This window comes from Liolophura sinensis, chromosome 7 (genome assembly GCF_032854445.1).
Source record: "Liolophura sinensis isolate JHLJ2023 chromosome 7, CUHK_Ljap_v2, whole genome shotgun sequence".
NCBI lineage: Eukaryota > Metazoa > Mollusca > Polyplacophora > Chitonida > Chitonidae > Liolophura > Liolophura sinensis.
In genome coordinates, this window is record NC_088301.1 from 43,875,458 (window position 1) to 43,892,044 (window position 16,587).

General features: G+C 37.8%; 1 protein-coding gene across 1 annotated transcript; it reads right to left on the reverse strand.

Annotated features, from left to right (window-relative positions):
* Positions 1 to 2,667: 2,667 nt before the first annotated feature.
* On the reverse strand, positions 2,668 to 15,484 carry LOC135469896 (kelch-like protein 12). The gene is made up of 11 exons (XM_064748532.1): positions 15,353 to 15,484; positions 14,323 to 14,526; positions 13,426 to 13,579; positions 12,849 to 13,066; positions 12,480 to 12,629; positions 10,371 to 10,485; positions 9,739 to 9,845; positions 6,487 to 6,679; positions 5,917 to 6,174; positions 5,266 to 5,452; positions 2,668 to 4,075 (listed from the first exon to the last, which is right to left on the reverse strand). Exons 2-11 carry the CDS (start codon positions 14,503 to 14,505, stop codon positions 3,946 to 3,948), a joined length of 1,695 nt encoding a protein of 564 aa, XP_064604602.1. The 5' UTR covers positions 14,506 to 14,526; positions 15,353 to 15,484; the 3' UTR covers positions 2,668 to 3,945.
* Positions 15,485 to 16,587: the final 1,103 nt, after the last annotated feature.

A 16,587-nucleotide genomic window follows, 5' to 3' on the forward strand; every position in this document is an offset into this window, starting at 1 on the left:
CACAAAATTACTCCTATGCATTACAATGTCATCACATACACTTTGAAAAAGTTTAGACAAGTAGACAATTTACAGAATAATGGCATATTTATTGGTTATTTCAAATGATACCGCAGAGACAATTGTAGCAAGTTTTGATAGAAGCCTGCACTGACAATCCACTCAGGACAATGTGATCTGGGATTTAATGCTAAATGGACCTTTAATAATGAAGAATTATTACATGGACTACATTGTCTTACACATGTAGTATCAGCTACTCAAAAATTTTCATTTAATCTGAAAGTTTGGTGCTCAGTGGCAAGCCACCAACTGACCATGGGCACATCTCAGGGTTGTAAGTTTACCACTACTATTCCACTTGCCTCCCACTTAGGCGGCATGAATACTATGGTCTCTTAATATCAGAAGAAAGTAATGGTCAATCAGGATTCCCATCAATGGAATGAACGTGATTTCCAAGGACATAACACCTTATGTTTCCACAAAGACCATTCACTTAATGTACCAGTATACACCTTTGTGTGGCAATCAATGAATACTAATTTGGTAGCTCATCAGTCCTTATCAAACATAATTGCAATGCATGATATTCAACACAATAAACTCTTTTTCAAGGATTTTCAGGGCCATGAAAACTTTCCAATAAAATTAAAGCATTATCAAGGGCCAGTAGGAACTGTCCATAAGATTCACCACAAGTACACCAGAGCCAGACTAGTGGCAGTTTACTGTCACACATCTTGAGAGCATTTGTAAAGCACTGGTATAATATGTGGAAATGTTACAAAGTAACACTTGTTATAGCTAAACCTTGGGTTAACTTTCTCAAAACTGATACTCCACATATTAACTTACTAAACATAAGTGAAACTGTAGGACTCTCATTAATCTTAAGTGCTTGTGCCCTGAAAAAAAGACAAAACACTTGCATTGCTTTGCTGTGAAATAACCAAAACCCAAGTGAAACACATATATCACATTCATCACCAATGTAACAAATTTGCATATCATTCAAACATTAACAAAAACATTTAAAAAACTTTAACAGCTTTCACAACATAATATTCTCAGAGCATAACAAATGAAACAAGTACTCCAGGAGAAGAAATGACTTGAAACAACTATATTGTTACTTGCATAAAAAATCAACCGCTAAAAGCACTAGAATTAAGAATCAAGTCTAAAGTCATGGTATATAGAACACAGATTAAGAGCTCATACATCAAAACGAAAACTCACTGCATGAGCTTAAAACTGAACATAAATAAACACAACTTTAGGACAAATATAAATTAGAGATAGTATAAGCATATGTCTGATCAAGCGCCAATTCAGTATGACAAATCTTCATTTGCTGAATAATGGTAGGCCTAGTGAAATGATCATGATTTCCATAATAACACACTGACCACACAATGTTCCTTGTAACTGGGATGAAACATGAATGAATATAAAAATAAATTAATCCTAGTGTATGTCTGTTCCCATGATGCTCTCTACTTGTCCCAACTAACCAATGCTGATCAGCATAATGCAGTGGCACAACTGATGCTTTTATACTCGATGAATAGCTGCGTAATGAAGGCTTTGCAAACTAATATATGCACTGACACATGTAATACTTGAATGTAAAACCACCCATGATCAATGTAATTCCCAGTACCAGCACCAATAACCTACAGATTCACTTCAAATGTTGGGTAATTAAGTCACTTCAGAAAATGCCTTTCCATTCTTTTTTTCTTAGCAATGGTTTCCCTGTCTTGACATTTTCTTTTTCATATTTTTGACAAATTTCCCTAATATCCTCAGTCAAGAATATGCTGACTATTCTCACAGACCGATTTCACAAACTCATTTTTGGCTTCAGTCCAACTGAAAAAATAACTGATAATGATTAAGTTTTTTAGATATAGGATCAAACTGCAGTACATATGCATTTACATAACATATTTTCATTGTTTTTGTATCCAATAATGAGCATTACATTTTTTTTCAAATTTTGACTTCATTCAAAAATGTCTTTCTGACACAGACTGCACATCCAGCATCTTGTGCATTTATTAACTTATTGTAATCAATTCCTTAATCACATGTTGTAGGCATGACAGTACTTGTCATTAACTTACTTCCTCACTCTATAATACTGTGTTCATACACGCAGGCATAACAGGTATATCAGACCAACAGAAAAAAACACTGTTACCTGTGGCCTAAGTGAATTTTGTTGACGCTACAAAAGCATCAGGTTTGCCATTAGTTTACAAACTACCATCAGGATATTAAGTGTAACCTGAAAACATACATTTCTGTAATAATGAAAAGCATACACCTGTGGATTCAGACTTCCTGAAGTTTGCTGCAAACTATGTGTATAATGCCACACAAAGTTACAGGAATATATATATACGTATGTACTTTTGGTAATTTGCTTATTTCAGATCCATACAGTCACAAGCTAATGGAAAGTGTTGTCATCATTATGCACGCACGCTATTGAAAACTGAAAACTTATCAACCATAATCACGTTATTGTGCACCAGTACCTCACATTATCAATATGGTATGTAAAGCAAACTTTAAAATTCATTTTCTTAATGAATTTACAGCTGTCTAAGAAAATTAAAACAGAAAGTAAAAGTATTTCACATAACATCAGGCCTGTTGTTCTACAGAGAAAATGCATTTTTATTCAGTTACTGAATATTTTTTGCCTTTTTGCAGGTGTAACTTTGATAACTACAAGTAATGTAATCTGTTCATTTGATCTAGCTGACAAATACTGACAACAGGCTTGACAATATCATGGATGGCAATAGTCAGGTTGAAATCTAGGGTACTGGGTTACCTCCCCTACTTCACTGCACAATGAGCACATTGGCGCCAACCTTGAACACGAAAAGGTAACTTGAATGGACCTTCTTCTTTCTTTTCCTTTTTCGCTTGGTTTTGGAAGCTTTTAGACAATGTCTGTTCATACACAAAATGTTTCAGACATATTCAGCTTAAGTAGGTATTTTGATCGACAATAAACAATCTCTGTCATGTGTCATTCATGCTATGTAGCACCACTGATAACACAGTTATTACAAGTAGTTCATCGTCATGCATATAGGAACCTGGTAGGAATATTAGCAGTTGAAAACATTATCATTCTTTGGTTTACAGTTTTGACTGAATCAAATTACATGATTCTGCTACTGAAACACACTTAAATGTCACAACAACCGACTTCTGTTAATTGTTCCACTGGATTAGTTGGCTATTTGTGACATATTTCATAACAACATTAGGAAATGAATTTAACAACTCTGTCCAATCATTCCATACCATTTCATGTTTTACACTTCATAAATTAATGAATAGGATTTGCAACTCAAACTGCTCCAAATCCCATATTCCTACTCTAAAACCATCATTCATAATCCTGGACAATTCATAAGATATTATCATCAAATATTGAATGAAAATGAGCCACTCCATTTCAACTACACCCAGAATAATACATAAAATTACACAATTTGAAAGACATCAGTATAAAAAAATTTACCCCATAACAGTGAACAGATCATACAATTACATATCTCTGGAAGCAAATTTTACAAAAATACAAGTTAGTATTGAGAAAGATACGTTTAATTGTAAATTCTGACGACTTGAAATTTCCAAGCAAAAGAATAAATAAAGTACATTCTTTTGGCATAATTCTAAGCAGGAATTTCTTTCATGCCAGTCTCACAGATCATAAGTGGTGTATTCCGGAGATTCCAGCTTTCAATAACACAACAATGCCTTTTTAGCTCAAATACATGGGTATCTAGTATTATCATGTCCATGGACTCATACAGCCCCATAGTCCCCTCTGTCTCCTTTTAGGATTAATCTCTCTGATAAGAGTAAACCACAATCCAAGTCTGCGTCATGGAGGGAGGGGGCCGTATGTCAGCTCTTCCTTACAACTGCAACACCAGCATCACACCGCTGCACCATCAAACTGCGTTCAAGGAGCTCCCAGGTATCAGTCAGAGGGTCGTAACACTCCACCGAGTTCAACAACGTGTTCCCATCATATCTGTTAACGACATATACAGTTGGGTGGTTGATTAATTTATTGATTTAAAGGTACCTGCAGATAAATGCAAGGTAATGTAACAAGTTTTTGTTTGTTTGTGTGATTGGTGTTGTACACCATACTAAAAAATATTTCACTTACATGACAACAGCCAGCATTATGTTAGGAGGAAACCAGTCATTGGTGAGAGGCTCCTGGGTCATTGCACTGTGCTAGCACGCTAACTATCTCAGCCATGAAAGCTCCCTAATAAGCTTTTGAAAGGAAACAGATGGTGGGAATAAAGCTGCATGACCCATGCTGATAAAAATACCAATTAACTGAGCAGGTGACACAGGTAATCAATGGTCAATTTAACATGAAAAAGGCTGTGCAGCAATTTAGGATGTTTTTTTAGTCACATACTATGCACTTTAATAATACAGATGCCCTTACAATGAACACGAGTCAAAAGTCTTTGAGATGAATTTACTCTAATTTACTGACATCTTTCCTAAAACAAACTTCAATACAAGTCAGACCAAACTTTTATGATAGAATGACTTTCCCAAATCAAAATTTGTTCTCAAGCTAGCAAGATCAAGGCCCAGTTTCATAAAGCTGAGTACGACATTTTTTTTTACCTTACATTTATTTTGTACATCATACTTACTGTACCATTGTTGTACATGTTTGATTATCGTGCCTAAGTTTCCTCACCACCTGTCCATAAGTGTACCTTACCTGTTCACTCTCACCTTCCGCTGATAATGGTCCCATTTTGCATTATGACAGTCTGTCATATACATTTACCAAAGTTTGGCTGATTACACACATGTATATGTATTTGTCCATACACCATCTGCGTTCGCTGATTGACAATGGCTGATTAGACTGATTAATCTGTTGACATACACTGATCAGAGCTGCAGACCATGTCCACATGGGGTATATAAATCACATCAGGGTTTTTAGTAACTTAAACTCAGTGCAGGTGCTCTACTGTGCAGGAACATGTTTGATGGGTTCAGCAGATATCATATCAGCATTACCAGCAGGTACAATGGCTTGCATGTATATATACGTAAGAATGGCTTTCTCAATGATAAATAATGTAGGTCCAAATCATTACCCACATGTTGAGTAGGATGTAAACCTTGGGTGTGACATCTTATAATATGTATGCAAGACAACCCCCACAAAATACATACCCTGCCACAACCATGAGTTTTCCACGGAGGACACATGCACCTACATAACAACGTGGGATGATCATGTGACTGACAGACAGCCACTGGCCCGTGTGTATGTTGTACGACTCCACGCTCGACAGGTGGTTAGCGCCATCATACCCACCACAGACATATATCATGTCATTCACCACAGCAATCCCAGCACCTGTAATCCAATCCAGAAAATATGCTACTATGCCTTTCTTGCTTTAATACAGAAAAAACACATTTAATGCACTTTCTGATTCTGATAAACCTAAAATAAGAATTTCAATTAACTTGAATAAGAGTCTGTACAATTCTTTTTTCAGTTTTCATATACAATGAATGGGCCAATTAAGTCACAACAAATACCTGAATTTATATATATCTATATATATATATATGTTAACTTGGAACTGATTAATGTTTTGTGAAAATTATTTTTTTTATTATTATTTTTTTTTAGTGACCCGTGTGACCGCCGAGTGGTTGTGTGAGTGAATGGAGCGCTCAGGGAAGATCAATACTGTCATATTGACAGAATTTGTTACCCTCTGAAAATAAAGATGATATTATTATTATTATTATTATTATTATAAAATCTAGCCTTATTCACACCTGGACAGGTTATCACCAGATGAGTCTTACCTGACCGCTGGGTACACATCGGGGTAACACTGGACCAGAGCTGACAACTGGGATCATATTTCTCCACAGAATCAAGGAGGTTGATACCATCATAACCACCTATACAATAAATCATGTCGCCAGCAACAACAAGCCCTGCTCCTTCTCTCCCCACAGCCATCCCACTGAGCATGCTCCATTGGTCGAGGGCAGGGCTGTAGCTTTCCATGCTGGTGTGTCGAGTGAAGCCATCAAATCCACCACAAACATAAATACTGTCTGCATAGTAAAATAAAAGGTCATAAACTTTGGAGAGTGCAGCACAGACCCTCAAATTTTATCATTTAGGTGTAGGAATCTGTGAATTATTAGACAAGTTGAAAGTATTTTGGATATTTTATTTTATCTGTGCACTCATACAATGTGTCGATTAAGAAAAGAATAGTATTCCAATTCAACGCAACACTCATGCCAAGATTTTAACATGACAGAGCATGGGTGAAAAATTCAGAAAGTTCGAAAAAAAAATAAAACCCATTATAAATCTTTAATGAACTGAAAAATCTTTAATGAGTCTGAAAAATGAATTACCTTTATATACACAGACGCCAGCTAGTCCCCTTCTTTGCTGCATGGAGGACACTGTCATCCAGACTGGTTCATCACTAGTCAGGTCCAAACACTCCACTGTACTCAATCTGGATTGGCCATCATATCCACCAATCACATACACCCTACCATTAAGAGCTTCAGAAGCCACATATCTGCGTCTTCTTGATAAATTCTGTAACAGACAATACAATCATAAATTTACAGCTCGAATGACCCAACAAAAATAAACTTTTATAATTATAATTACACACATGTATATAAAATGCTTTAAAGTGCAATATCCTGAGAAAAAATAAAAAGAGAGTTAAGTAAACTAATATTTCCAAAAGTAAAGAGTAAACATTAAACATTTTGCCTAATCTTATAATGGAATTGGTGGCTTCTTTTTTTCAGGATCAGTATTCTGTGAAAGACCAAGGTCTGGTGGAAAGGGTGTCAAGATACAGTGACTGGATTGGGAGCCATGTGTCAAGATACAGTAACTGGATTGAGAGCTATGTGTCAAGATACAGTGAGTGGATTGGGAGTGATGTGTCAAGATACAGTGACTGGATTGGGAGCCATGTGTTAGCATACAGTGACTGGATTGGGAGCCATGTGTCAAGATACAGTGACTGGATTGGGAGCTATGTGTCAAGATACAGTGACTGGTCTGGGAGCCATGTGTCAAGATACAGTGACTGGATTGGGAGTCATGTGTCAAGATACGGTGACTGGATTGAGAGCCATGTGTCAAGATACAGTGACTGGATTGGGAGTCAAGTGTCAAGATACAGTGACTGGATTGGGAGTCATGTGTCAAGATACAGTGACTGGATTGGGAACCATGTGTCAAGATACAGTGACTGGATTGGGAGCTACGCGTCAAGATACAGTGACTGGAATGGGAGCCATGTGTCAAGATACAGTGACTGGATTGGGAGCCATGTGTTAGCATACAGTGACTGGATTGGGAGCCATGTGTCAAGATACAGTTACTGGATTGGGAGCCATGTGTTAGCATACAGTGACTGGATTGGGAGCCATGTGTCAAGATACAGTGACTGGATTGGGAGCTATGTGTCAAGATACAGTGACTGGTCTGGGAGCCATGTGTCAAGATACAGTGACTGGATTGGGAGTCATGTGTCAAGATACAGTGACTGGAATGGGAGCCATGTGTAAAGATACAGTGACTGGATTGGGAGTCATGTGTCAAGATACAGTGACTGGATTGGGAGCCATGTGTCAAGATACAGTGACTGGATTGGGAGCCATGTGTCAAGATACAGTGACTGGATTGGGAGCCATGTGTCAAGATACAGTGACTGGATTGGGAGTCATGTGTCAAGATACAGTGACTGGATTGGGAGCCATGTGTCAAGATACAGTAACTGGATTGAGAGCTATGTGTCAAGGTACAGTGACTGGATTGGGAGCCATGTGTCAAGATACAGTGACTGGTCTGGGAGCCATGTGTCAAGATACAGTGACTGGATTGGGAGTCATGTGTCAAGATACAGTGACTGGAATGGGAGCCATGTGTAAAGATACAGTGACTGGATTGGGAGTCATGTGTCAAGATACAGTGACTGGATTGGGAGCCATGTGTCAAGATACAGTGACTGGATTGGGAGCCATGTGTCAAGATACAGTGACTGGATTGGGAGCCATGTGTTACAGTGATTGGGTGGGATGTCATGTTGGGTATCAGTAAGCAATGACTGGGTGAGACCTCTTATTTGGTGTCGCTGTGCAGTGACTGGGTGGGACATCATGTCTGTATACAGTGAATAGGTATCATGTCAGATGTCAGTATACTGTGATTGGTTGTGGTGTTATGTCTGGTGTCAGTGTCAGCTGTGACTGAGAGGACATCATGTCAGATGTCAGTATACTGTGATTGGTTGTGGTGTTATGTCTGGTGTCAGTGTCAGCTGTGACTGAGAGGACATCATGTCAGATGTCAGTATACTGTGATTGGTTGTGGTGTTATGTCTGGTGTCAGTGTCAGCTGTGACTGAGAGGACATCATGTCAGGTGAATCAAGATCACGCACATTTCTACGTGATCCTACAGTGCTGAGACAAAGCTCAGAGCAGTGATTTCCCCCCAATTTGGGGATAATTGTTGATAGAGGAGTATCAGATATTTAATAAGTATTTTCAGATTCCATGAATCTAAATCTCTACCTATAGTATAAAAATCAAGCAACTGCCTACATCTGAAGGGATCAAAACCACCCAAAATAAAAATAAACTATTTACTCATGTATTAGCTAATGAATATTAAGTTATTCAACATCATGGCGCTCGCGATAGACGGCATGAAAAGTGAGTTCGAGGAAGTAATAGCATGTGCCAAGGCAAGAGTTAAAGGCAAAGCAGATCACCACTCTTCGCACGACATATAAGCAACAAGATGTCATTGCAGTCTAATCGACTGGATACGGTCAAAGTCTTGTACATGCTGGTGTCAGTATACATGCTGTGACTGGGCAGGCATCATGTCTGGTGTCAGTGTACAATGACTGAGTTGGGCATAATGCTGGGTGTCAGTATACTATGATAACATCAGGTCTGGTGTGAGTACAGAGTGACTGGGCAGGCATCATGTCTGGTGTCAGTGTACAATGACTGAGTTGGGCATAATGCTGGGTGTCAGTATACTATGATAACATCAGGTCTGGTGTGAGTACAGAGTGACTGGGCAGGCATCATGTCTGGTGTCAGTGTACAATGACTGAGTTGGGCATAATGCTGGTGTCAGTATACATGCTGTGACTGGGCAGGCATCATGTCTGGTGTCAGTGTACAATGACTGAGTTGGGCATAATGCTGGGTGTCAGTATACTATGATAACATCAGGTCTGGTGTGAGTACAGAGTGACTGGGTGGGGTGTCAGTGTACAGTAACTTGGTGGAGCATTATGTCTGGTGTGAGTACAGAGTGACTGGGTGGGACATAATGTCTGGTGTCTGTATACAGTAACTGGGTGGGGTGTCAAATCAGGTATCAGTGTACAGTGATTGGGTGAAGCATCATGTCTGAGGTCTGCACGCTGTGACTGAGCGGGTTGTTATATGTTGGGTGCCAGTGTACAATGAATGTGTGATGTGTCACAATAAGTGCATGCTAGTATGCCATTGCAGCCGATTTTTTTCAAATGAACAAAGAATCCAATATGCATTCTTCAAGATTTCCCTTCCCTGATCTCCTTTCAATAGTGTGTTTAAAGACAAAGGGGCTTACAGGTAGCCTGGTCCACTCTTTGGCCTTTGGGTCATACACTTCCACCCCGTCAATTAGGTTTTGGTGGGAACCAAATCCTCCCAAAACAATCAGGACATCATCAATGCCTGCAACAGACATTGAGGTCTTAACACTGGTTGGCCAGCACAAGTATGGGTAAGTCACAACTTTGCAGTTAGTTATGTCATCTACTAATCCCAAAACTATACATTCAACCTGATTAACTGTAAATCCTACTTTACAAGTGATTTTTGAGTACAATGATCCTATTTGCAACTACACTGCACATTGAGCTGACATTTTGAAATGATGATAATGAAATCAGAATCAACATACATACAGTACATAAAGCTGTACCCAGGTCAGAAAAGCTCTAAACACTCTTCATTAAACAGGGCATAGATATTCTTCAAAAATTTACCATTATCAAATTCTTTTGAAATCTTCATATATTTCCATATCATATCACTGCCATATTTTGTAAAAAAAAAATGCTCCTGACCGTCCACACATCATGCCAATTTACTCTGAGGCAACTCAGAATATGCTTTTTTTTTATAATGTACCATTAAGGACAACATTTACTGGTTCTAATTCAATACACATTCAATGCTAGGAAAGCACAAGCCCACCTGTCCTTGGTTTCATGCGGATGCCAGTCATCTGGTTTCGCAGATCTGGTCGAAGATGGAATTTTTTGGCTTCATCCAGCAGATCTCTACACAAATGACTTCTTTTCATTAATTGCTGGAACATACAAGAGCAAATATATATTTAGAACTTTACGCTCGAGGCTAGACGCTATCTACCTTTGGAAAAACTAATATCAGACATTATGTATTTATTACGCATCAGACAAAATGCTCCGCTTTTCATTGGACAACAATGGACACATGGGGTACAGATATATTCTCAAATCCTTCAGATAAATGTATCTACTGAGTAGGTTATCTCCCTTTGTTGGGTTGTCAGTACAATGGTCCCATCACTGAAGCGATTTACCTGTACATCGGTCTTCTGCACAGAATTGATGTTTCTGAATTGATGGGTCTTTGCAGGATAAATTTGTTACACGGTTACTCAGTGATATGATACACAAATATATGGTGTCCATAATCCTCATATTGAGCTCGGCATCACCTGAGGATTATTGACACCATATATTTACGTATCATATCACTGACTAATCATGTAACTGGATTACTGGGCATGCATGCTTAGGGTTTAATGCCATGCCTAACAATTTTTCAGTCATATGATGACAAGCAGTCAGCAGGTGTGTGTACATATATTTTGTCTTCTTGTGACGAGTTCATGCTGTCAAAGTGCTGCCGCCACTGAAGTTTCATGCCGAAGACACCAGACCTGACACCCCACCCAATCACATTACACTGGCACCGGGCCAACCAGTCCTGTTTCCTTGCTCTAACCCCTGAGTGCTGAGTGCCAAGCGAGACAGCAACAAATACATGTACCATTTTTAAAGTCTTTGTTATCACCTGAACCGGGTTTGATCCCTGGTCTCCTGATTTCAAGGCTGATGCCCTGACAATTAGGCCACAGAAGCTAATGACATACAATGATTACTTATAATATTGTTATGATGCTTAAGCTTGATTTGATGTAAAATAACACAGTACACACTAAACTCAAAATAAATCATTAAATCAAATTGAGGAGCATTGAATGAGGAGACTGAATAAGAAATTTATGTCTTGTGCAACACGCTTTTTCTTTTTACACATCAAAATGACCTGATGTGTCTAAAAATAATAGGTGCGTCTTTTCCACTGCTTCTACACCTTGTTATACATTTTCTTCCACTGCATATAAAAGGGTTGGTATCATGACCACATCTGCATGTATTGTACATAAAGTATATTTATATACGGGCAGTTAATGGATCTTCCTGCATACGATTGAAGAGGAAGCCAGCATGACCTGTACTTTTTGTTTGATGACACAATCAAGAATTTTCACTCATACAATGGTCAGTCTTCTGGGTGGCAGTAACCAATTCCTGCAAGATAACAGTAACCATTCCCATATGTAACATGCTTGTAAATCTACAAGCTTTTCAACACCGATTCTAAAAATGGTATGTTTGTGTCACTAAAGAAGCAACCTTCATAAAACTGTGCAAATAATTTCTCTACACCCCATAGCTCCCTCAGAATGTTCCAAAGTATTGGTCACAGTGGTGGTTGAAAAGGTTGAAGAATTAGGGTATGTCATAATGAGTAAGTGTTCTTTCTTCAATATTCTTGTGTCATCCCACAAGGCTCCTTAGGCCACTTACTGCCACCAATGCCCCTACACATAATACATGGAGGGGAATCTAGAAAATTTCCCTTTACCTCTTCGAGGATTGGACTGAACCACATCCCATGTGACAAGCACATTAATCACATATGATCTGATTGGTGTTTTACGCCGTACTCAAGAACAGTTCACTTATACGTTGGCAGCAAGCATTATGGTCGGAGGAAACCTGTCAGAGCCTGGATGAAACCCACAACCATCCACTGGTTGTTCATAGACCTTCTCACGTAGAGGTAGCCAACATGAGCTGTACTTGAACTCTAAGCGACCCCAATGGTGAGAGGGTCCAGGATCATTGCGCCAAGAACCTAGCTATAAAAGTCAACCATCTTAACCACATGGTCAGTGCCCAAATCCTTGTAAGAATTCCATCAGTCCTAGGACACATTACATGACATGACCTACTAATTCCTACAAACCTCATTATCAACAACATCAGTGATGTATCTCACACTTAACAAGGGCAGTCTGACATGCTCCAATAAGCAAGGGAGATAATCCCTTCTCCCCTCCTCATCCCACTTCACCCAGTTTAGAACTGCTTCATAAATTGGTTCTTCACAAGCTATCTGTTGATAAAATAAAAAGACCCATAAACAATTTCCACTCTATATATGAAACTGCATATCAATCAAATTAGTTTGAAAAACAGATATTGTTTGAACAAAGCAAATAACATTATGGTTCAAGTAAAACAAAAGTACAAGCATATATAAAGTATGTGTACATAAAAGTACATTATCTTTTACAATAGTCCCGTGGAAATATTTTTTTTTCACTTGTGATACCTGTATTTCATCACTTTTTATTAAGGTCTCCACTTCATCGTGTGACAAGGTTTTGAACTCTTCATTGTCTATCACTTCTTCAAAATTGCGATAACTAAACACCTCAGCTGCACTCTTCAGGGAATAGCATGAATGGCTTTCAGCAAACAGTTTGATACCCAAGCAGTTGGACGGGTGAAGCTGCTTCTCCAAAAATGCACAACATGCCTGTTTCACTCCTGAATACAGAAAAGTAATGTTTTATAGGGAAATTCAGTTCATTTTATTAAGATACAAACTTTGTTTTTCTTCTACAGATAACTTATTAATTTAATGTTAAATTCACACCATAGATGAGTTTATGTTATAAGTTTTTAGGACATTAGAAAATATCTCCATCAATATAATACTTTTTGGTTTAGTTAATTATGGTTATTCAGTTTATAGTTAAAACTGGAAGACAATGAAGGGGCAATAAATGGCACACTACCTGTCTGCTGGTAGAGACATCACATTGGAAGAATTTATGAAAGGCTTATTACCTGTAAGTTGGGGGGAGAGGTGCTGCTGGATGTATTTTACATGCATAGAACATCACCTGTAAGTTGGAGGAGACATGCTGCTGGAAGCAGTTCTTGCACATTCTCCACACTGACATTGACAGACTCTGTGTACACAAAGTCTAACAGGACTTCCATGACATCTCCTGAGATTCCATGCAGTTCTATCATATACTTGTCCTTCTCTGACATCTGTGGAGATTCAAGGTGTCTGAATTTAAGTTGAAACCAAGCCTGCACCATTCTTAGGCCAAAGGGTTGGCTTTTTATATATCAGGGTATATTTTCTGTTTCACCAAGAAGTATGAGTATCTAACTGACTAAAATTATAAGTATATAAGATGGTGACAAGAATGCAATTTAACAACAATTATGCCATTAAATAAACATAATATCTTCAACATTTGTGGTATTGCCAGTTATTTTGTCTCTCTTATTTTTCTTTCCCTACTAATTTTTCACCCCTAGTTAAGTTGGAAGGTTTTCTCAGCACAATACAAAAAAAAAAAAAATTGCTCTGCTGGAAAGCAAAAATTAGGCCCCTAGTTCTTGAATTTTACATACAGTCCTTTTTACAAAACAATGCACACAGTGAAAAGTTTCGTTAGTATTATGCATGCATTCATGTCAAGAATGTCTTAACAATATCCTCATTTGTGCACACAATGATGTTATTTTAGATGCTCTACATGATTCATCTTAAATTTTAAAATCAAACATATTCATTATTTGTACGATCTTGCACAGCTTAAATGTAGTCCAAAAGGTTTAGTTATGTCAAAAAAATTTTCCAGTACACCTGCCATTACACTTTACTTTCACTTTAAGTATAGGAAGTGATTTAGTTTCCTTTCATAAAAGTTTTAATGAGAAGCTTTGTACACTAGTCAAGGAATTCGACATCACCCAATTTGTGAAATGAAATTTACATATACCTCATTGGTAAACATTGCGCAGAAATAGTCACTACAAGCAGCCAACACGATCCTGTGGGCAGCAAACTCCTGCCCTGCAACCTTAAGTGTAACGTCGCACAAGGTGTCAGTTTTACGTAGAGTATTCATGGTTGTCAAAATTGACTTTGCATGACACTCTGTAAAAATCTGACCGTCCTCCATTTTCTAACCTTGCCACCACACCTGAAAAGAGAAATTTGGAAAATGCAAAAACATCTTCAGTTTGTGGTTACTCAGTGTGTGTCTACACTGTCACTTAATATTGTATTAAATTTTCAATACTACAGATTTGAAATGAGGTCGCTCTTAAACTATAAACTATAGAGTGAGTGAGTGCTTAGGGTTTAATGTCAGACTTAACAATTTTTCAGTCATATTACGATGAACGAGTCCATAGAGTGCATGTAATGTGCCTCCTAGTTGCACAACGGGAATTATGCCGCCCCACCCGCGTCATTATACTGCCACAAAATAAATGTTTGGAACATAAGCATGCTCGCCAATATATAATTCAGCAAATGACATGTTCTATCTGCTACCTACAATGCTTTATGCTTTTCTGGTCAGTCAATATTTAAGATGGAAATTTATTCTGCCTTTATAAAATGTTCCTGAATTAAATATGATCGGCCATTGTGAATCTTTGAATAAATACCACATTTTTAAAGAAGAGGAATAACTTTTTTATGTTTCAGTCGATGCTACATAAATACTTTTTGCCTGAATAATAGACCTATCATCCAATTTCTAGTTTTCTTCTCCTGTCAGTTAGATTAGCTTTATTTTGTTTCTTGTTATTACTTTTTTTGTTGTTGTTGTTTTTTGTGGGGGCGGGGGGGGGGGGTCATGTCTAAAGAAACTGTAGCATCTTTAATGTTTCATGAGGGTATCAGGGGCTGACGTCGTAGTACATTATTATCAATATTAGGCGAGACAGTGTTGTTGTTGTTCAACATCAAGGACTCTGAATAATTCCTTTTTGTGATTTTCACAAAAAAATTTTACTTACAGTCACAAACTCAAATTCGTGGAGAATGCACTTAAACTGTGACAAAGTCTTGTATCTATTGCCAGCTGACAAGCGTCACGTATAGAGAAATTTATCTTCATAATGTTCCATGCTGTAAATTTTGACATCTCGATATCGGAAGTTTTGATAATAGTAGCGACACCTAGCGTCAGCAGGTTGAAAAATCGGTCAACTCTTGGCCGGCCTACAACTTCACCTTGCAGTCACGAATAATAACTTAGCAGTGACCAGGTCTAATGCCACACTTTGGCAGTACTTCATATCGTGACCCCTGGCCTTGCTAGAGTTAAAAATTACACCGTGTACCATTAAATGACTGCAAAATATATTTGTATATGTGGATTTTTTTCTTCTCAATATTAGGAATGGACCGCGTTCCAAAGCTAAAATTTCAAGTTACACTTATGACCAATGGACATATAGTAAAGCGACAAAGTAGGCCTGCACCATTCAGAATTTCTTAATTCATCTTGTTATCAAAACGTAACACGAAAAAAGCAAATACCTATGAAATTAGTAGAAAGTACAGCATTATATTATTTTTTTTATTTATTTGTGGATCTATATAGGCCTAACTAGGTTAAAAAGATCTATTCATAAGTAGTTATTAATGCTGATTCTAAACATGACATTAGCTTTGATAAAAAAATCTATCAATATAATTATAAATAAAGATAATATTAAAAAAAAAACAAAAAACATGTCGAGTACTGGCACAGTATATTCAGTTAATTAGCATTCTGTGGTTCGTGATGTATAAGGCCCAGTACGTTTTCAGCTCTAATGTAGATTGTAGAGTTGGAATTGTATTGTCAGTTTATCCACTTGCATTTTAAAACCTGAGGCCACTTTCACCAAACTTTGTTAAAAACTTTCGCGCAACCTTTTTTTTTTTTTTCAGAAAAGACGTTGTCTAGATTACAGCCCCATATGTCGACGTGATTTACGAGAAACGTTACGAAAAATTGATCTATGAAGTTTGTGCAAGTGGCCCCTGATTTGTTTATATGTTACATGTATGTAACATTACGAGGCAATGTTATTCCTTCAATTTTTACAACACCGCTATCTGAAAAAGTGACTAAGTATGCTAGAAAACTAAAACTTTAAAGATCTTGTAAGACTCATATACCGTTTTACTTTATCACCTCTAGGCACCCTGTATTGCTGTAAGGATCGTAACAGCTGTAATAGGGTGCCTAGCGCTTTGGGCT